Source organism: Sphaerodactylus townsendi, linkage group LG11 (genome assembly GCF_021028975.2).
Source record: "Sphaerodactylus townsendi isolate TG3544 linkage group LG11, MPM_Stown_v2.3, whole genome shotgun sequence".
NCBI lineage: Eukaryota > Metazoa > Chordata > Lepidosauria > Squamata > Sphaerodactylidae > Sphaerodactylus > Sphaerodactylus townsendi.
Genome location: NC_059435.1, coordinates 40,525,494 through 40,546,740, shown reverse-complemented (window position 1 = coordinate 40,546,740; position 21,247 = coordinate 40,525,494). Strand labels below are relative to the sequence as shown.

Genomic DNA, 21,247 nt, shown 5'->3' with positions numbered 1-21,247 from the left:
CGCTCTGTCTTGGCCACATTTGATGTTTGTATTGTAGGCAGTAGGCAGGATGATGAGACATTTTCTGGCAATATCCTCATCCTGAAATTGCACCTCTGTAATTACTTAGCATCGAAGCCCCCCTCCCAATATTAAAGCCCCACACCAATTTTACTTTGTGTAAGAACTGGAGGCAAGTCACATGGAATACAAAGCTTCTTCGACCACTCATGCGTCATGCTTCCAACATTTGTGGCAATGATTTCAGGAAAGTGGCAACTTTGACTCTGGAATCCCCCCCCCCCCCTTCACGTTTATTTTGTAGCTTGTTCTGCAGTCTCTTTCAACAAAGGCCTTTTTCTGTGCCTTTGGCAGAAAGGAGGGAGGGAAGGAAAGGAGGACATCTCCCTTTGCTCTGGAAAAAGACGCACACATAGCATTACTGTGAAATACAGCCTCCTTGGTCCCCCCTGTAGCAGGCCTCGCTCCAGCACTGGCATACTTCAGAGACCAATTTGTTTAGCTGATCACTGTCTCTTTGACGTGGCTGCAAATGTTACCTTTCTTTTTCAATCAAAAACACAGCAGGGTGTGCCATCTGTTTGGCACAGCCTTCCGCTTGCTTCCCCAATGCCTTTTTGTGCTGATCATTTTACATGGCAATTTGTTCTTAAATCTCTTCTTACCTTGGCTTTGGTAAATTTCACTTAATTTTTTTTTTAAGCTTGCACCATTCTGCTTTTGTGTCCAGTAATTTCAGAGGCTTAATAGATAGGAATCAGCAAAATATCAAAGGCAAATGTTTGTCAAAAAAAAAGAAAAGAAAAGAAGTCATCTGACTGACTGCCTGCCAGCATGTGAATGATTTAAAATAGCCATGTTTACCTAGGCTATTTTTTAACTGCTGTGTTCCACACCATTCTCGTTTTTATACTTCATCCTAAGTGGCGTTGCTAATTAAAAGATTAGTACTAAAGGTTTTCCTCCCCCCCTCCTTTTTTCGTTGTTACAGCAGTTTAATATAAAAGCTGCAGCAGTCACTCATCAGAACCTGGGATAAAAAAACCCACTTAAATATTTCCTCACTCTGAGGCAGTTCAGGACACGAATTGCTCCCTGAAATCAGGAACAGATGATAAGCACCCAAAGCTGAAGCCATGGGGTTCCCAGTAGAGCTTGGGATGCTTTGGGCATACAAATGAATTACCCTTCATTCTTCTCCTATGTGCATATACATAGGTTAGCTCTCATTAGAATTCAATATGATTCTGCTTTTCTAACATTAACATTCAAAGGCATGTATGAAATATGGGTTGGGGGGAGTGAGCTCAGCAGCTACTGTCCATATTATATCATAATCCTGAAAATATTTTTCCCTAAAGGAAATCACTACCATTCCAATCTTCTGTCTTGCAGTCCTAATGCAATCCACATTCTCTTCCTTCCTGTAATAATGGATTAAGAGGGGGCTTACGTCTAGCTGAGACTTGGTGTCACCACAAGTCGCTTTTACTTATTTAAAAGTGCCACTACTGAAGATCAGATTATGTGAAACCTTTGAGCTCATTTTGTTCTGAGGAAAAACCCTCCAATAAAGCATTATGCAAATAAAGAACAGCAGTGGGGAATTTCGAGACCCAGAAATAACTCAGAATATTAGGTACCACTGTTCTTTTGTCCAAACTGTGATAAGAAGCCTGATGAAAAGAAAGCCACCATGACAATAAGTGTGGAAAATTTAACCATTTTTGCCTTTTTATCAAATCAAGAAAAAGTTCACTAATGTTTGAGTTGAGAGTTGTAATGTGTGTTTACTGGCAGTTTTATTACAACTGGGTTGTTAATCAGCCATGACAGTGTGGCTCAAGAATCTTCCTGTGGAGAGACTGGGGGGTGAGGGGTACTATGGGTTCATTTGCATAGAGGCTGAATTTCAGAAACTTCTTTGATTTACATGAATAAGGAAAACAAGCTGCTAACCAAGTATGTAACTAGGAATGAAAATGTCTCATATCGTTTATCTCATTTCTAATCTTTGATTGCTCGTTTCAATTATTTAATTCTCATGATCCTGTATTATTGTTTCAACTTCAGAAAAAGTGTATTTCAAGCATTCTTAGGTCTTCAGCCTCCTTCTCTGCTATATTTGTTATAAGGTTTTTTAGTGATATATCTTTTTACTCTGATAATTATTTAATGAGTTATTGTATCACAATTTAAACCACACCAGAAACTTAAAACTTTTAAAACAATTTTAATGGATGCCTTATGTTTATTTTCCAAGCTTCATTGGCCACATTTTCTTTTTGGTGTTAAAGGAAAAACCCAACAGTCATAGCTTGTATATCTTCAAAGTAAGACTCCCCCTCATGAAATATTACAGAAACAGCCAGCAAAAGAACAGATTATTAGGCTTTGCAAAGCATACCTGACAAAGGAAAAACCTCTTCTCCATACAAACAGAATGATTGTTCAGTAAAAATCACCCAGGAGAAATGCCCCTGTGTATCATGTGGTGAAAACTATGGCACAGAACTACATATAGTGCAATATTAATTTTTAAAATAAAAAACCTGTTTAAAAATTAAGACCATAACTAGCTGTGTACATAAACTTCCACTGCAATTAAGTAATCAATATGGAATAGTTGTTTTTATAAACCCAAGCATGAAGATACCTATGTCAGACCTGTCCATTCATTGGCTTATAGAAAGTTCTTTATTTTCCTTCTCACAAAAATAATTCATTTACAGGTAGTACTTTGCTAGCACACAATCCAGTCTAGCTTTACCCAGCCTCTGGAACTGCAAGATATTATTTTAAAAGACTCTGGATTACAATTTGCTTTAGGATTCCATGTTGCTGGGAAAGGCATGTATGAAATATTACAGACAACAGCTCACTAGTCTATCAGATCTATAGGTTTCTTGGCCTTGTAATTATTATTGTCACATTTTGACAGGGGTGACAGTAATTCCCCTCCCTCCCAACACACACTTTTTAATGTAAGATAGTTCTAAGAAGTGTCTTATCAGGACAGGGAAAAAGGAGAGAAAGACTTCTTTAAATTACTGTGGCCAAGGAGAAAATATAGAGCACAAGGTATAAACTTAATAACAGATGGAGCACAGGAGAAAATAATTCATGAATGCAGCCACAGGGAACTTGAAATTTTCTGCCTTTGCTAAAAGGGGACTAGGGAGATCCAGAGAGATAGTTATTGACTTAATGTACATTTTGTATAGCAATCAGATACCGAGATAATACAGTGCAACAAAATGGTTGACATTTCAAACTGTCGCTCTTCCATGAAAAATGATTTTGCAAAGCACTCTTTATGGCAGTCTTAAATAAGTTCAAACATCCATGCAAACATCCCTTATGGCAGCCAATGAAAAGCTTGTTTAGGCCACAGAAGATCATTTTTTTCCTCTTGAGGATCATATTGTAATTTTATATTGGTCAGAGGGCGACACACAGGAGTACTGACACACACAAATTCTCTTCTTCTTGTCCATACATATCTTCTTTCTTGCCCTTAGGAACTTCTTGGCTAGGATATCCATGGGTACACTTAAGTACGAAGATGCTGTCATCAATGAAGGGAAGGGGCAGTGGCGTAGCGCCAAGGGGACAGGGGAGTGCAACACACCGGGCACGCACCCCTGAGAAGGTGGGATGGGGGTGGGATGGGGCATTCCGGGGGCGGGAGTGGACAGGGGCTTGGAGGAGCGCAGGGCATGCACCAGGCTCAGTTCCCCCTCCATCCCTGGGAAGGGTCACCCACCTTGGTTTGCCACTGTGTTTTCACTACTCACCAGAAGTTGCCCTGAGTCATGCTTAGCCTGTCTTCTATACAACAGTTGCCTGCATATAATCAGAAGCACAAGCCTCCTCAGAAACAAATGTAATCACTTCAATGCTGCAACTGGGAAGATTGCTGTACGGATTCCATTGCTTGCACTGGTCCCACCATTAATTGCCCCTATTGGTTTTGGGAAATAGGGAGGGAATAATTCTAGCAGTCACCCTGGCAAATGTGGATTACTGACAGTGAGTGTATTACATAAGCTCATTCCATTCCTTAAGTGATTTCTCAAGAAACTGTAAATTTGAATGTAATGGCTGTATTCAGTGGACTTCCTGAATTCTGAATTGATGTTTTAAGTCAGTGATAGGATACATGAGATTTAAACTAAATCCACCTAATATCCTAAGATATTGATAAAGTGGAAAGGCCAGTAAACCCAAGCTGGTGTTAATGGCTGATTATACACTGGCGCTCTGCTCTGTGCTGAAGAGAGATTCCCCACTCTCTCACATTCACTATGTGGCAGATACCATAATTTCTGCTGTTTGGAAGAGCTGGAGTCACAGACTGCAGAGGCAAAGTAATTTAGAAATGCAGTTCTGTCTGCAGCCATTATTGTTTACACTCAGAGTGAGGCATAGAGCAAAGGACAGGAGAAGACACCTGATTGACTTTAGGATTCTGCACTCTGATTGGCCTAATGGCTAGATGATGCAGAGAAAGGAGGAAGTTAACTCCCTGACAGAATGTTGGAAGAGGCTTTTGGAGTTTGAAGTCCCTGAAGTGAACAGCTATTTTGTCTTTGCTGTGACAAAACATAACTCCTAAGGAAAGTAGTGGCAGCCATTGTGTGATTCTGGATTGCCCTACTGTGGTGACAGTCCTGTGTGCTGTGGTTTAAACGAATAATACACAGACTGGAGCATGCTTTTTTGGTGTTAAAGGATTATTGGTGGTTGGGTTATAGAGGGGCTCAGGCTGAAAAGCCATATAGATAACCAGTAAGGGATGTATCTTCCAGGTAGACTGAAGAAGAATCCCAGATACCAGTTAATCTGGATATTGAGTTTTGCTTTATTTTCCTCTAAAGAGAGTGTTTTATGTTTTATTTTGAGGGGTTTCTATCTGTGAGGGCTGAGTGAGGGTACTGAAGTTAATGTATCAAGCCTGAGTACTATCTTATGTAAGAAACCGTACTGAGAACATCTCTTTACCATCTAAGCAAACTGAAAATTGAGAACTAAAACAGAAGAAACTTATTTAAGTCAGTGCCTGAAAACACATATTGCTTCTCTGCCAAAGATCTCTGTTGTAAATACCTATTTCGGCTGCCTTATCCATTTCTTTCTCCAAGTTATTAATCTCCTATTCTGAGATCCTCTCTGCTAAATAAATCTTTGATTCTGTTTAAATTATCTCTGCCTGTTTATTATTTTTGTGTGCCTTATAAGATGGGTTTGCCGAGATAGATGTTAAAATAATGGGTTATCCTTCACCTTCTGGGATAAATACAGGGCTGAAGGAAACTACTTATTAACTTACATCTGAAGCACCTCAGTCCCTGAGAGGAAAAAGGTGCGAAAAATCTGATAAGCCAAGTCAGTGAGTGGTTTCCCTGCCTGAGTGATGTTAGGAGGTGTGAGGAAGGTAACCATGTCCCCTGTTTTGTAGATGAAATAAATGGTGCTGTGTTATTCTTTACATCAGGTTTTTTTGCTCCACTCCACATTCCTCACTTGACTTCTACCCTCCCCAATGATCGGGACCATTTTGTAAAACTTTATTTAAACTTCAAGCATTTATATCATATTAGGTCTATTGAAATAATGAAAGATCTAATATAGGATAGACCAAAAGAAATACCAAGAAATATTGCATTAACAAGCCTCTCCTCCTGCAGCAGCAGAAGCAGCAGGAAGTGTGTGTGGGGGGGAAGTGGAGGGGAAGAGAAGATCAGTTCTAGGACATGGTTCCCTTCTTCAGCAGAATGTGGTCCAGGGAATTGCTTTGCCTCCTTCATTGCAGAGGGAGGATTGTTCTTGGAAAGGAGCTACAATATCAATACAACAGCAATTTAAACCCAGCAATCTTATGAGATGGGTGCCTTTAAGAGTTAAACAGCAGATTTAAGGGAATCAGGAAAAGCAGTCAGAACTGAGATTAGGGTGAGCTCATCGGAGAAGCCACCCAGCAGGCAGTGGGGTGCCTCCTTGTGTGTAAACAGAGAAATGTGTGGAAACCCCATGGAAAACAGCGAAGAGCTCCGAAGAACGCATTCAGTGCATGATGAGTCAATGCCATTTCTGGAAGAGTTATGTTTTTAACTGGTATCCTTGTTAAGAACAGCCAGCTTTACAACTGTGAGTTGCGCATTGGAAAAGTTGCTTTTCTCAGTCTCAAATACCTTTATAGATGGGGATTATCATATTTCTTCAGAACTCATTTTAGGGATATGTAGAGGAAAATATGATAAAAAATCAGAGAAACAGGTATACACAAGTCACCTCAGTGCATGCATGATAGCTTGTAGGCTATGACAGCATTCTTTTGTAGCACACCCAGAGCATTTTAGGATGAAGTCTATGCTGTTCAATTTCTCTGATCTATCATTAAGGATCTTTGTAAACTAAGCACTATATAGAGTCTAGGAATGGTGGATTCACTCAAGTATTATTAAGAAGCTGAGAAGTCCACAGCAATTGCTACAATTGAACTTGCAAAGGAAATAGTGCATTTTTGTGCACACCTAAAGAAAAAAAATACTCACTTCTGCCATTGTCCCATGTGCATGGGTTATCTTTGTCCATTTTATGAGTGTATGGTCCTTACTATCCAATCCATCTGAAGAAGGTATTAGGCTATTAACCTGTATAGATCATTGTATATGTTCATGTAAATTGCATATCCATGTCATTCTGTTTCATCGAGCTGGAAAATTTACACTTGAGCTTTGGTTCATATTCCTTATATCTTTCTATCTGGGATGTATACATACCAGATGATTTCTGTTTGCTAATTTAAACTTTTGGATGTTCTGGATATTGTAGTTTAAACTTTTGATTTTCAGGAGGACCTCTTCCTTTTTGTTGTTTGTATGAGCAACCTTATGCAGGTTACGGGGCTCTGTTGAGTCTCGCAGATAGAGTACATACGATGTAACATGTACATCAATCTGTTTCCTCTAATAAAATGAACAGCAAAGAGACAACAGTGGGCTGAAGTCTGTGCCCTTGTCCCAAGAACAGATCTCTGGTATAAGGGTTCAGTCTGATGATATCCATCAGTACTTGATACAACTCACACCTGCACACCATTAACCACAGTAAGTCTTAGCTGACAGCAGTAACTCCACCAATAAATAATTGCTGTCTATACCTTTAAGCAGTTTATTTAAATTGAAGGAAGATGGTCCTATTGTTATGGCAATTACCAGCAAGTAAATTTGGAAATATGCTTACATTCACTGTTCAACAAAGGAACTACACTAGGGAAAGAGATTAGAATTCATCTCAAACTCTCCAAAGCCTGAATGTTAGAACTGGGAATTAAAATGTGCAGTGTATTCAAAGTTTCCATCTGGACAGGAGACATTATCTAAGAAGAAACAGATCTTGGCAGCTGAAGATCAGGACGAGCAAAGTCACCCATTTCTCATCATTCAGAAAATCCTTGATACAGTTTAAATATCAGACATGGACAATTTTTCAGATGCAACCCAGGCCATTATATGTTAGAATTCTGCACACTGTTGAGCCTTTTTCACAGCTCTGGCTGTTTGAAACATGTTTTATGAGCGATGGCCTTTTTGTGAAACTCCCTGGTCATTTCAAACAAAAAGTGTGCTTTGAGACAACTCAGTTCTGGCCACTGAAATAAGCAGACTCACATTCAGTTAGATTTGCACCTGGATCTTCTGTGCCTGGATAGTCCCACGTCCCTTTGAATGAAGAAATTGGAGAGGTGAGGATGTGCTTTGCTTTTCAGATTTTAATTGCTGGAACATTCTTGTAGGATGCATCTGAATTTTTATTATAAGTCACTTCAAGCAAAATGTTGTAAAACCAGGAAATAAATTACTAAATGAGTACTATAGCACCAGGACTACCTGACCCAATTAACTGCAACTGCTACAGATCAGGAATTTTTATTTAATGTAAGCAGAATGAACATAACGCTATCCTAATACTCTAAGCTTGGAGAATGAATGCAGATGAAATATTTTTGCTATATCTTACACTGCATTCCAATCCACTTTCTCCATCATGCCCACACTTGTTTAAGTAGAACATACTGTTAGAAAACATAAATATAAATCATAATGCCAACCATTTTATTGTTTGCAAATGTGCCAGAACTATGCTTCTAATAAGGCAGTGAATAGTCTTTAAATTTCCCCTAAGTTCCATAAACCTTCATGCTTTTAAATGAGTGTCTCTTCTAGTTTGGTATTTTCAGTGAACAAAGAAATAATGACAATATTTGGATAGAAAGTATTTCCATAATGAGGTACAGTGTAAATGGAAGGAAGTGTCATTAATGGAATAAAAGCAGTGGTGCGATTCAGCCGATTTGCACCTATTCGGTAGAACCGGTAGCTCATATTTTGTCTAGTTCAGAGAATGGTTGTAATCCCACCACTGAATCCTTTCAGAATCGGTTGTTCAATTTTGAATCCTACCACTGAATATAAGTGTAGGTTGGCACACCTACCCAACGTTACTACTTCATAGAACACTGATGAAATAGGATCCTCTGTCTGGATCATATCATATCAACTTTCCACCTAACATCTCACTGCTTAGTCACTGGGCTTCTTTCAGATAGATCATCTAGACTGCCTATGTGACGTAAAGTATCATAAATTCATTTTCAAGCAAATTGTACAATATAAAAAGATCCAATGCAGAACACACTGGTTATTCAACCAGATATCGAAACCAAATTAACTTTATTACCTTTTGGAATTATATCTACTTTTTCTTCTTCATTTGTTTTCATACATTGTTTTGGCAGTACTTTGTTTCTATTTTTTCCACACTTAATTTGTTTGTATTGGATGGACAAAGCACTAACTTCTTAATATAAAGCAGGGCAATCGGTTTGGTTTTTTAATGGCCACTTATACTGCTATAGTTTCATTGAATTCAATGAAACAGCAATTGTTTGTTGTAATTGAGTCACCTCCACTTACCCTCCCAGCCCAAGAAGACATTCTGTGAGGCACTTGCATTATTTTGAAGTTAATGGAATTGAAGGAACTGATTAAAGCTCAGTAAAAGTTGTTGTGATCAGCTTGCTTTACATAGCAGGTAAAATGAATACCTTCAGGACGTGCTTAAACTGTTCCATGTATCACTATATCCTCTAATGGATACTGGTACAAGATTAATCTTTTGACAATTTAACTCCATCTGATTGCTCTATCAGCAGTCCATTTATTTTTGCACACTTTCTTTGATTTGACTGGAAAAATGCTATTACTGTAAAAATGGGTGGGAGATTAAGTCTTGTATCAGATGGAAAGGCTGAGGACACTTTGTGGGCGTATTCTGCACATTCACCTTCTTCAAAGGTTCAGGGTTTGTTTTGAATCTTTGCATTATTTAACAAAGAGGTTCCCCACCTAGGATACACATTCCCCCAGGAGTACATGCCAGAACTTTGGGGATATGCAAAAAAAATTATGTAAGGGGTTTGCTAACATCAAGGTACAATTTTAGGGAAATTAATTGCCAAGGAGTACACAAGTGAAAAAAGGTTGGGAACACAGCTCTAACAGTGAATGTGTTTGTCCTTTTTCATTTTCACAACTGTCCATGTTTTAATACATTTGTATATATTTTGTTTCTAGAGGCTATCAGAGAAGTGGATTATAAATTGCTTCAATAAATCTGTTTCTAAAAGTGATCCCAACTGCGTCTACAAATGCAGGAGGGTGGGGCCAGTGCATTCAGTTGTAGTAACTGCTGTTTTGGCTGCAGGTGGATATAGCCTGCATTAGCATGTCCACTGTGAAAATCCACAGGGGGCTTGCAAAGGATTCTTGGTCATGTTCTCATAGGCACATCCAGGTCATGTGGGGTGCTTGAGAAGCCTCTTGGGTCTTAACCACATGAGATAACAGATAGCATACCTCAGAACACAGCCAAAATCTCTCTGCAAATGCAAAGCACAGTGACACTGACATTATATGTATTGTCGAAGGCTTTCACGGCCGGAATCACTTGGGTGCTGTGTGGTTTCCGGGCTGTATGGCCGTGTTCTAGCAGCATTCTCTCCTGACGTTTCGCCTGCATCTGTGGCTGGCATCTTCAGAGGATCTGATGTTGGAAAAGCAAGTGGAGTATATATCTGTCCAGGGTGTGTGGGGAGTGTCCAGGGTGGGTGGGGAAACCTTGTCTATGAGTAACAAAGGCGGCAACCAGGTCAATAGTTGAGGGCATCTGAATAGAAGTATGAGTAACAATGAAGACTATAGCCTGGGAGTAACCCTGTAGATAGCAAGGTCACTGGTGGGAGCATCTGAATAGAAGTATCCTGGCCTGTTTCTTTTGTCTATGGTCATCCTGTGTTTGTGTGGAGCTGGTTTGACACAGTCTTGACCCTAGTATTTTTCAACACTGGCAGCCAAGTTCTGTTCATTTTCAGAGTTTCTTCCTTCCTGTTAAAATTGTCCATGTGCTTATGGATTTCAATTGCTTCTCTGTGTAGTCTGACGTAGTGGCTTTCAGAGTGGTCCAGAATTTCTGTTTTTTCAAATAATATTCTATGTCCAGGTTGGTTTATCATGTGTTCTGCTATTGCTGATTTTTCTGGCTGAAATAGTCTGCAGTGCCTTTCGTGTTCTGATAAACCAACCTGGACATAGAATATTATTTGAAAAAACAGAACACTCTTCACTATCGACCACACAGAGAAGCAATTAATCCATAAGCACATATTCTTTGAAGGAAAACTCTGAAAATGAACAAGCTCCACACAAACACAGATTGATAGACAAAAAATGAGCCAAATCAATAACCCTGTGTTTCTACTCCAGGCTATAGTCTTCATTGTTACTCATACTTCTATTCAGATGCCCTCAACTATTGACCTGATTTACTGTCCCTCACCCTGAACAGACACTACCTGGTTTGAACTATCAGATCCTCTGAAGATGCCAGCCACAGATGCAGGCGAAACGTCAGGAGAGAATGCTGCTAGAACACGGCCATACAGCCCGGAAACCACACAGCACCCAACAGACATTATAGATTTTTTAAAAAATCTCTGATTTCATGAAAGCGTTGATAAGTGACAAGAACAGTAACAGTGGACAAGTTTCCTTACCAGACAAGTTATCAAACCTGGGGAAACTTAGCATATAAGTATACCAAGTGCTACAAAATAGAACAATATAAACAGAATGTTTCTTCCCCAATACACAACTAAACCATATATGGTTTGAGATGGAGCTGTTTGCTGATGCAGCTTAAATGCATGTAGTATCTGCCAGCATACCTTAGTATCTGCCAGCTGGCAAAATAAGAAAACCAATTTAGCAGAGAAGTTATCAAAACTGTAGGAAACAGGAGTATTTTACTGCCTGCATCATGGAATGAAAAACCACTTATACAGAACAGTCCTCCACTCTTAAAGCAGTTTACATGCATTATCCCAGGAATCTGTACTGTAAACCTGTAATGCAGCACCTTGCATTACAGTGGCTGAGGTGAAGAGGATATAGGCTTGCATAAGGCCACTGAGTTCATGACCAGATTTGAAAAAGAAGGTTCCATACTCAGATCTCCCCCCGCCAAAAAAAAAAGTTTTAAAGCTCTGAAGGCAGCTTCCATCACCATGAAGCCCTGATATGTGAGGCTGTTGCTCAGAAACAGTCAGAGGTGAAAGAAAATGGAAGAACTCAAATGCAGAACTGAGGAGGGGTGTCCCAAGGAATCCCAATAGACCTCAAGGCTGAATTTTGTTTTACAAGTCTTTTGGGAGGAAAACAGATCACCTATCTGGTATTACTTTTTTATATCAACATTTAATGTAATTGTATTCTATAACTATGTTGTGAGCTGCTCTGAGCCCACTTCAGTGGGAGAAAACAGAATATTATATTGAAATAATTGCACAGCCAACTTCTGGAGAAGATCTAGGACAGGGTGGACAATGAAAAGACCTGGCTATGGTTAACAACTGGAACTTTGAAAAAGAAAACTGAATCAATGATTTTAGCCATTTAAAAGCAGGCAATTAAGATAAATATGATCGAGGCAAGAATTGAAAAAAAATCCTCAGATGATGCAAAGTGATGATTGTGTAAAGAAGCCAATGAAACTGTAGATCATGTACTTAGCTGCTGCAAAAAGATCACTCAGACTTAATACAGAGGCACAACTCAGTGGCTAAGATGATCCATTGGAATTTATGAGTTACAACACCAGGGCAGCTAAAAACTGGTGGGGACGTTGTCCAATGAAAGTCACAGAAAATGAGAAGCTCTTGTGAGACTTTCAAATCCAAATGGACAAAGTGCCGGCACATAATACAGTGATGGAGGACAAGAAAGTGACCATCATTGGCATAGCAATACCTGGTGACAGCAGGATCGATGAAAAGCAGCATGAGAAGGTCACCAAAAACCATGATTTAAAACTCGAGATTCAGTGGCTATGGCACAAACCAGCTGAGGTCGTCCCAGTGGTAGTTGGCACTCTGAACGCCATTCCCAAAAACTAGGGCAGCACTTGAAACATCTTCAAATTAATAAAATCAACAAGGCAGTCCTGCTGGGATCGGCATGAAAAGTATGCCAGTACATTTCGACGTCCTAGGCCTCGGGGTGAGGCTCGAATTGTAATGAAAGGCCAACAAAAACCAGCTAAATAACCAACAGCTGTGATATTAAACAAAATTAAATAATAATACCAGCATATGTCTTGCTTTGTTTCTGCACAAATCTGTCTCAGAAATAATCGGATCCTTTTCATGTTTACTGAGGTTGACTGAGTTCACCTCTCATGTGTACAGATATCCATAGTAGACATAAGAATCCTTAGTAGGCATAACATTATAAGTGCACTGTTCTGAGTGCATTTTTTACCTAGTCCCCTTGATGTTCAAAAAAACGCCTGTATGAATCAGACCTCCCCTTCTCCAAAACCCCGTAGACTGTCCCCATTCATCCTTTTGTCAGTATGGTCCTCTAATTGCTGGACATCTTCTACTAGGGGAGCGGCCAGATACTGCAGGGGGGGCTGAGTCTGGGGAACAGGGTGCTTGCATCTTCATTGTTCCTTGAGTTAACCCAAAAAATTCATATCAGCCTGTTTTGTCGTGTTGTAAAACACAGTGGTGAGATCAGCATGCATGCCTTCATTCCTGGTGCAGGAGATGAGGATGCTGTACAACACAAAGGAAGCCTTGAAAGATAGCCGTTTTGGAGCATAAAGCCACATACATAAGCAAGTGAACTGCTATATGCAGATGTAAATGAAATGGATGGTGCAAGGTGATAGAGATACATCTCGGTGCCACTGCAATGAAAGGCATTTGTATTGCCCTTACTTCTCGGAATAAATTCAGATGACAGCTCCATTTCATTTCTTCATTCAGTTTGGAGGCCAGATGGCATTAGAATCATTTGCTTCACCTTGTTGTGTTTAATTACTACAATCAACACACTATTTTCCAAATTAATCATAACAAAGTAATTTCATTAGTAACACAGCAGGCTGTTGAATTATTAGCATCATAACAGTTTGCAAACAATTAAACTTTATTTGAACCTTAAAAATTTGCAGCGTGGAACATTATTGTAAGATCTAATGGCAGTCTAGTACAAATCCAGTACAGAACAAATGATCACACAAAACGCTGCATAAAATATGACTAACAAAATAGCTCTCTTAGTATTCAAAGGAACGCCAAAGAAATATAAGTAAACAACAAGAACAAAGCAATTAGCATATTTTGCAACATTCTTTTTTGGTGAAGTCACATTAATGGAGAATTCTCTCATCCCACCCCCAACCCCCTCACGTTATGGTATTTGTCAAGGTATCAATGCAAACATTTCATCCCTTTTTATTTTTGCTGGTTTATACCAAGGCATGTCTGGTTAAAAGGTGGGAATGTATCAATTTGTAATATCTTCATTTCGTGTGTGTGTGTGTGTGTGTGTGTGTGTTTGCTATGTATCACTTTGTAGCATCTGAGAAAAATATTATGAAGATAATAAAACTGCTGCTGTCTATATAGGCCTACAAAATGGGAAAAATGGTTTGGAGAGTCTGTCATTCATCAGTTGGCTAAGGACTCCCTCTCCTGGATTTACATGAAAAGGGGAAGGGACTGCTCCAAATATTTTAAGTTGTAAAAGATTCATTTGAGCATGACAAACTTTGGTGGGGGATGGGTTTCTCAGGAGTCCAACCTGCTGTGAAAGTCTACTGCCATCTACTGCCAATCCTGTGTAATACAAAATGTGTATTTTCCTCTTCAGATATAAAATGAGACAGGTGCTAGCCAGGAGTGAAGCAAATTCTGTGTTTGTTAGCAAGCAATCATTGCTTCTCAGAAATTTAATTCAAACCCAGCAACTTGCAGAGGGCTTTTAGCCTTGTCTGCAGAAATCCCCTTTTGAAATAAAGGTCTATCAATGAACTTAAACACTTAGGATCTATTTTCTTTCTTTAAAAAATAGCAACAACTATTTGAAGTAGCAATTGAAATAGGCCGAATTGTGATGCACATCCAATCTAGCAAAGAGCACATGGCACTAAAATTGCTACACATTAAACTGCAAATGAGGATTCACATGCTTTTCCATGGTGATGGGACAAACCTCATATATGTAATACTCTTTCTCTAACAAACTGACTTTCTTGGGGAGGTATCATTTCCAGATATAGATAAATCTTCCATAGAAAGTCAGTTTTAGATCCTTTTCTCAGTGAAAGATGTTTGTGTGTATGTGTGTGTGCAAAGGTTTGTAATTAAGTGTGGACTACCGAATCTGCACAGTGGGATCAGGTTCAGAAATGGGAAATGTTTTTACAAATCAAAAACGTTTTAAAAAGGTTTATAAAAAAGCATAACAGAGAAACAATGAGTGTGCCTGCACACATCACAATGTCAAAAATGCTGAGCGGTATTTTGCAAGATTATAGTGGTCATTGTGGGGCTGCTTAGCAACCCCACACAACCATGCAACTTTTTAAAAATGTAAGCAATGGCTGAAGGAAAGGGAAGAAAGCAGCAGCAGAAGGTGGGGGGAAGAAGTTGTGCTGTGGTGATGCAGTGAAGAATGGAGGCAGGAAGACATTTCCCAGTCCCGGGAGAAGGGGCAACAAATTGAGAGTAAGTAGCAACAGTGGGAAAGGGGGAGGGTGGGAACCTGCAAATGTCCCACTTGTGTGTGTGTGTGTAATCAAGATACTCTGTCATGCAACTGCCCAACCTGAATCTGAAGTAGTGAGAACTATTTTACTACATGACAATCTACTTGCTAAACGAGGCCTCAGTTTACACTTGCAGGTTGTATATGTTGTTTTGATGTTTACCACAGTGGACTACTTTGATACTTCTGGTCTTTGACTGTTCTTGCAAGAAATAGATAACAAACAGTTTAAATGGTGCTTCAGGGCTATTTCAGATGATCATCTGTGACAAAAGTCAGAGTTGACTGTTAACTGACACTAACCTATTGATTGATAGGATTGGATTCTTACCCCTACTAGGTTCCTGTGTCATACTGTACCTACACAACAATCAGTAACTAGACAAGTCTGGTATTATAAGAGCTTCTAAAAAATCAGTTCCAAGTAAGGCAATCTATATATATAAAAATGGAACCATGCGTTTGTTGCTTCGAGAATAACCCTGCACCTGCTGGCCCAAACGCTCTGAAAATTTCAGAGACACTTACTCATTCCCCCGAATGTGTTCTTACGTACCTCCCTTTGTCAGACAACACACCTCAGCCAGGTAAAACATCTTTTTCCTGGCGCACCAGGCCATGAAGCTGCCTGTGTGTAACTGTCACCCTTAGAATGTTCGTGCCCTTAGAATGTTTGCTCAGATGGCCAGATTTGAGCAGTGAAACCAGTACATAGGCAATAACTCGAGTGGACGTGAAACACATACATACATTGCCGTGTGAGCCGTCAGGTGGGGTTCCCCTCCTCACACGCAGATACCTTTCACTCTCTGTGCCTCACCCACTACTACCACACAACACACCTACTCTCATACACATTCAGTGGAGGGAGAGGGAAGGGACGGAGGGGGAGGCGTGCAATGGAAGAGAAGTGAGGGAGGGGACAGAGAGTGAGGGGTGGCATGCAAGGGAGGGGAGGGAGCGGGCCCAGCATCTGAATATGCCCCACCAACCCTACCAGAGGGAGATAGAAGGGAGGGAAGGGGGAGGGGTGGCATGCAAGGTAAGAGAGGGTGGGAGAGGGAAGGGACGGAGGGGGAGGCATGCAAGGGAAGAGAAGTTAGGAAGGGGAGAGAGTGAGGGGTGGCATGCAAGGGAGGGGAGGGAGGGGGCCCAGCATCTGGATATGATCCACCCACTCTAGCAAAAGGAAAGGGGAGGTAGGTAGGGGGAGGGGTGCCGTGCAAGGGAAGAGAAGTGAGGGAGGATGCAGTCACACACATCAATGACATCACACAGTATCAGGCTGCATGTTTGCATGAGCACGTACTGCTGGCCTCTGCAATTGATTTGCTCCTACTGTTCATTTCCCATTTCACCACAATAAGCCACAGCAACGCATGGCCGGGCCCCGCTAGTAGATTCTAATATGGGACTGTCCTCCCCCACCCCACAAATATCCAGTAGATTAATGTCCCAATCTTGACTTTGGGGGTTGCTCACAAAAAGTACAGGCTTCGCCCTGAATTGACTCCATAGCCTTCAGTGACAATGTCATGGACACACAGAAATGTGACATCATCCTTTCACTAAGTATTCCCTAGTTGGCTGAGGATCAGTCAAGGAAAGACCCTGCAGCCACCAAAGGAAGCAGAAGCAGCACAACGGCAAAGAAGTACCTACACCAGACAGAGGCAACCATGTCAGAAGCAAGACATGTGGATATTCATAGTGCTGGAAAGTTTTTGTGTGGACAATTTTTGCCCCCTGTTCCTGAAAGCACTTGCTTTGGCTTGAAAAACAAAATGAGAGAACCTTCAGTTCATCTTTATGTGGTATACATTTTTTAAAAAGCTAATGAAATTAGCATTTTCAAGCTATCACTCTACGGAAATGCTCATATTCTAGTGAAAGCAATTGGATTTTTGACCTCGCCAGTCGTGTCAGAATGTTACGTATGTTTACGAATTTCCTGCCTTGCCACTAATCAAATACTGACAGATGTAGCTCTCTTTTTCAGAGGAATTTAAAAAAGGTGTTTTTACGCCAGTGTCCGTGGCATCTCCAATCATTGCAAAATAGAATATCTTTTTGCTTTACCAGTAGAGCAGAAAATAATTCAGAGTGTGTTTTTGTAAACGTATGTTCAAAAATGTATCTGCAATTTGTACTTTAGGAAGCTGATCAAGCTTGATGTACTCTGTCCCTTCCTCTGACAAATAATTAAAAAGTTTTACAGTTTACGATTTTACCTGCTACTACCTGCAGACCAATTAAACTATGCCAAATGCTGCCTATTAAGCTTCTTACAGAACAGGTAAGAATTAGGCACACCTCCCTTTTCTTCTTCAATACATATGAAGCATCTATGAATAAATAATATTCTCGTCAACTAGTTAATCTGATCTTACCATCTAAGAACAGATGTAATACAACATTGTTTCAGCTGAAACATATCTATATTAAGGAAGAACTGCTTCTGTGAAAAGGAAACGCATTATACAAATACCAACATCTTTGTTATATAGAAATGAAAAACAGGAAATTTATTAGGTATTCTTACAAACAGCAACATAGGGCTTCTCCAATTACATTAAAAACAGTTATCCTGTTATATTTCACATTAAAATAATCTTCTACTACAATTTCACTTAGTTAATTAAAAATATTCATCAGAATCTATTTAGAAAGCAAACAGTGTTAATAATATTAAAATATCATCACAAAGGGACCGGGGGAAAATCAACCAAGAACTATTGTTGCTGTGCATCACATGTGGAAAGCAGAAGCACCAACCACTGGGATTCTAAAACTACAAGCCCAATCCACTGGGAACAGCTGATAACTAAGTTTGCCAAATGGAGAGAGGGAAGATGTCCAGTTCCTTTAATAGATGTTCAGTAAGTAGCAACGTGCATCTGAAGCTTTTCATGTCATTAAATTAAATAACATTCCCCAATTAATTACTATTAATATCAGAGCAGGCTGATATTAGAAAGGAACAGCAAGAGGGACCAGTTTAAATACTGGCAGCATTTCATGCTGGCAACATTTCATGTTGAAATGAATGCAAGCAAGCTGCTCCAGAATTCTTGCACATCTCTCTTCCACTCATAAAAGCTAGACTTGTGCAAGTTATGTTCCCACTGCACTGTGCCTGGTTTAGAAAAGCATAAATAAATGCCCGAGCATGTGGCTCCATCACCAAGGTGACTGAACTTACATAGGATGCAGAGAAAGCTTGATGTCTGGCATGTTGGGGGTTGTCCTCTTCCTAAAACATATGCTGTGCAAGCTACAACTGGAGATACTTTGCACTGGCATCTGTTTGGAAGCTCTATGCTAGTCTTTGATTCACAGAATGCGCCTGAGGTGGGGAGAAAATGCACAGTTATCGATAAGAAAATAAGTGTTACCACCTAACACCAAGGCAGCAAGACACCCCTAGAACCACTATGTAACACACACCAATGATGTGCATAACTAGGAGTTATTTCTAAGACCAATGATCACAAAAAATGATTCAATTTTTAAGTAAGGAATTTATTACATTGTCTTTATTCTGGATCAGGGATCTTCAAACTATGGCCCTTCAGATGTTCATAGACTACAATTCCTATGAGCCCTACCACTTGGCCATGCTGGCAGGGGCTGATGGGAATTGTAGTCCATGAACATCTGGAGGGCCATAGTTTGAAGAGCCCTGTTCTAGATCATGTGGCCACTCTGATGTCAAACTCTGCAATTAAACCATCCTTAGTCTTCTGTGTCATGTCCCAAAGTACTGGTGGCAGTCCAGCGACTGCCTGCAAAAACCCAGCCAGAAAACGGTGGATTCTCCTCTATTGTTTCAGAATAGCTTTCTGACACTGCTTCATCTACTTGGTTTTAATTTCAAGATCAAAGGGTAAAAACTAGAGCTGAATCAAATCCTCGAATAATTAGGAGCTACAAATAGTCAGGGATGGGTGAATTTATGATTCGCAGGCAGCATGACCACAAGCCAACTTTAATATGTCACAGTAAGTCACATAAGCATTTCCTCATCTATCTGAATGGGCTGAAAGCTATTTAAATCATTGATATAAGAATCTGGGATACATGAGAATGTGGCTGTGGTGTTATCTAGTGTTAGGCTGGGGAGCATACTAAATGTCCAACACAGCATGCAGTTATGGATATTCTGCTGCAAAAAATGATTGTAAACTAGCCACCAAATGACATGCACACAGAGAAAGCTGTCTAAATGGAAACACATATGCAAATACCCCTCATGGGTATCTCATAAAGATAAGATGCAAAGGACAAAATACTGCTTTCGTAGCATCTATTGATTTCCATAGGAAAGTTAAGTACAGATTAAATCTGTCTCAGTTAAATAAATTAATACTTCAAAGTATGCAGAATTTATTGGATCATGCCCAGAATGCACATAACAATAGATTCAGGGTGCATACAAGGGTAACATTATTTAATTGTTAGAACTGCTGTGGAAATACACACTCACAACATTTGTTCAAGTGAACCATTATACACTCAGACCTCCAGAAAAACAGTTCTGTGACCTTGAAATAGAAACCAGCAGGGCACTGAGCTTCATTGGCTGACACCAGTGACATCACAAACCCTCTCTCTTTCCCATGCCTCACACTTGGAGAAATCTGCAATCCCTTCACCCCAAGATGAAAGTTTCAATGAATTAAATACTGAAAGCTATATTTTGAAATTAGCTTACTGTTGTGTTTTTGCTTTCATGAATTGTCAGCTGCCTTCAATGCACCAATGAGCAAAAGGGGAAAATGTATCTAAAACTACATATATCTTAAAATAAAGATTGGACTACAGGTCTCTGTGCCTGGTCCCTTATATTTTAAAGACAAGAGGGAGCCTGGCTCAGGAAATAAAAATAATTAACTAAAAAAAAAATTAATGTTACAGCTATATGCCCCTGCAAAAATTTGAAACTGACTCATAGCTATTTGCATCACTAGTTAATTTATTTAATAGAAGACTAGAGATCTCAGTGTTCCTAATTTTGGGGGGCTGCTGTCTTGGTTAACAAAACTTCTGCAAAGGTTCCAGGAAAAGAGATCTGTATGAAACTGAGAACAAGAGAACATGTAAGCTATTACAGAAGATTGAATTAAAATGTACTTACCCAGGCCTCTCAAATATCATACATCTCCATTATGTAGGCTTTAGGCACCAAGCCAATGGTTCCTTTCATTTCTCCTACCCACCAGCCAAATCTATTGTACTCCTAATTGAAAACAATATGCAATATTAACCTTTAGTCTGATATGAACGCAATAGAGTTTTGCATGCGACTCCTTAAGTTTCCCTCTTACATACAGTTACAAGAGCATGAATGGAAAATTAAAACATTAAAGAGTTGCGTGTTTATGTGTTTCTGAAGCACCTGAAATGTAGTTAGGCGACGAAGCAAATTACATTTTAAAAAGACTAGCTGTTAACTCTGTCCCAGGGGGAAGGGGGAGGAATTACTAACTACCAATAGTTTTCTACAACAGTCTGAAGTTCACCCAATGAGCAAAAATAATGGAAAAAAGATATGAACATATAGTTGTGCAATGTAATGGCAAACAATCACACACAAACACACATACAAAAACACAAACAAAGCAACAGTATGAAAAGTATTAGCAGAGATAAGGCTGGGAATTCCACAATGAATTATAGGGAAGAACAATTCTGAAATCTGCCGCCTCCTCCAGGATTTTATTTCCTGGAACATAGTACTCTTCAGTCCTGTTTTTGAGCACTCCCCTCCTTTAAATATTAATATATAATTTTTTTTCATACCCTGGGCAGCTGTGCCAGGGTATATAAAAACTTCTGCCCAGTCAGTGGATGGCCCATTTTTGCAGCTTTTGCCATCTATGCAAGTGACAGCCATTTTAACAGAAATCCTGCTCCTACATTTATGTTTAGGATTTTTTATTGTACAGATCATCAACAAAAACTCCACTTTAAAGCTCCTCTTGCAACTCAAATAATTTTATAATAATATTTCTTTCCACTTATTATGTGAACATCTAAGCCAACAGTTTCTGAATCACTTTCATATT

At 39.7% G+C, this 21,247-nt stretch overlaps 1 protein-coding gene across 2 annotated transcripts in view; it reads right to left on the bottom strand.

Annotated features, from left to right (window-relative positions):
- The window catches only part of SKAP2 (src kinase associated phosphoprotein 2), a 140,741-nt gene that overhangs the window by 3,760 nt on the left and 115,734 nt on the right, over positions 1 to 21,247 (bottom strand). The window contains exons 12-13 of one of the 2 annotated variants that reach the window (XM_048510890.1): positions 20,317 to 20,418; positions 17,679 to 18,525 (exon numbers count right to left, since the gene is read on the bottom strand). In XM_048510890.1, the coding sequence (XP_048366847.1) occupies positions 20,326 to 20,418 (93 nt within the window). In that variant the 3' untranslated portion in view covers positions 17,679 to 18,525; positions 20,317 to 20,325. Of the gene's footprint in view, positions 1 to 17,678; positions 18,526 to 20,316; positions 20,419 to 21,247 lie in introns of those variants that run through there. The other variant, XM_048510891.1, reaches the window with a different exon arrangement.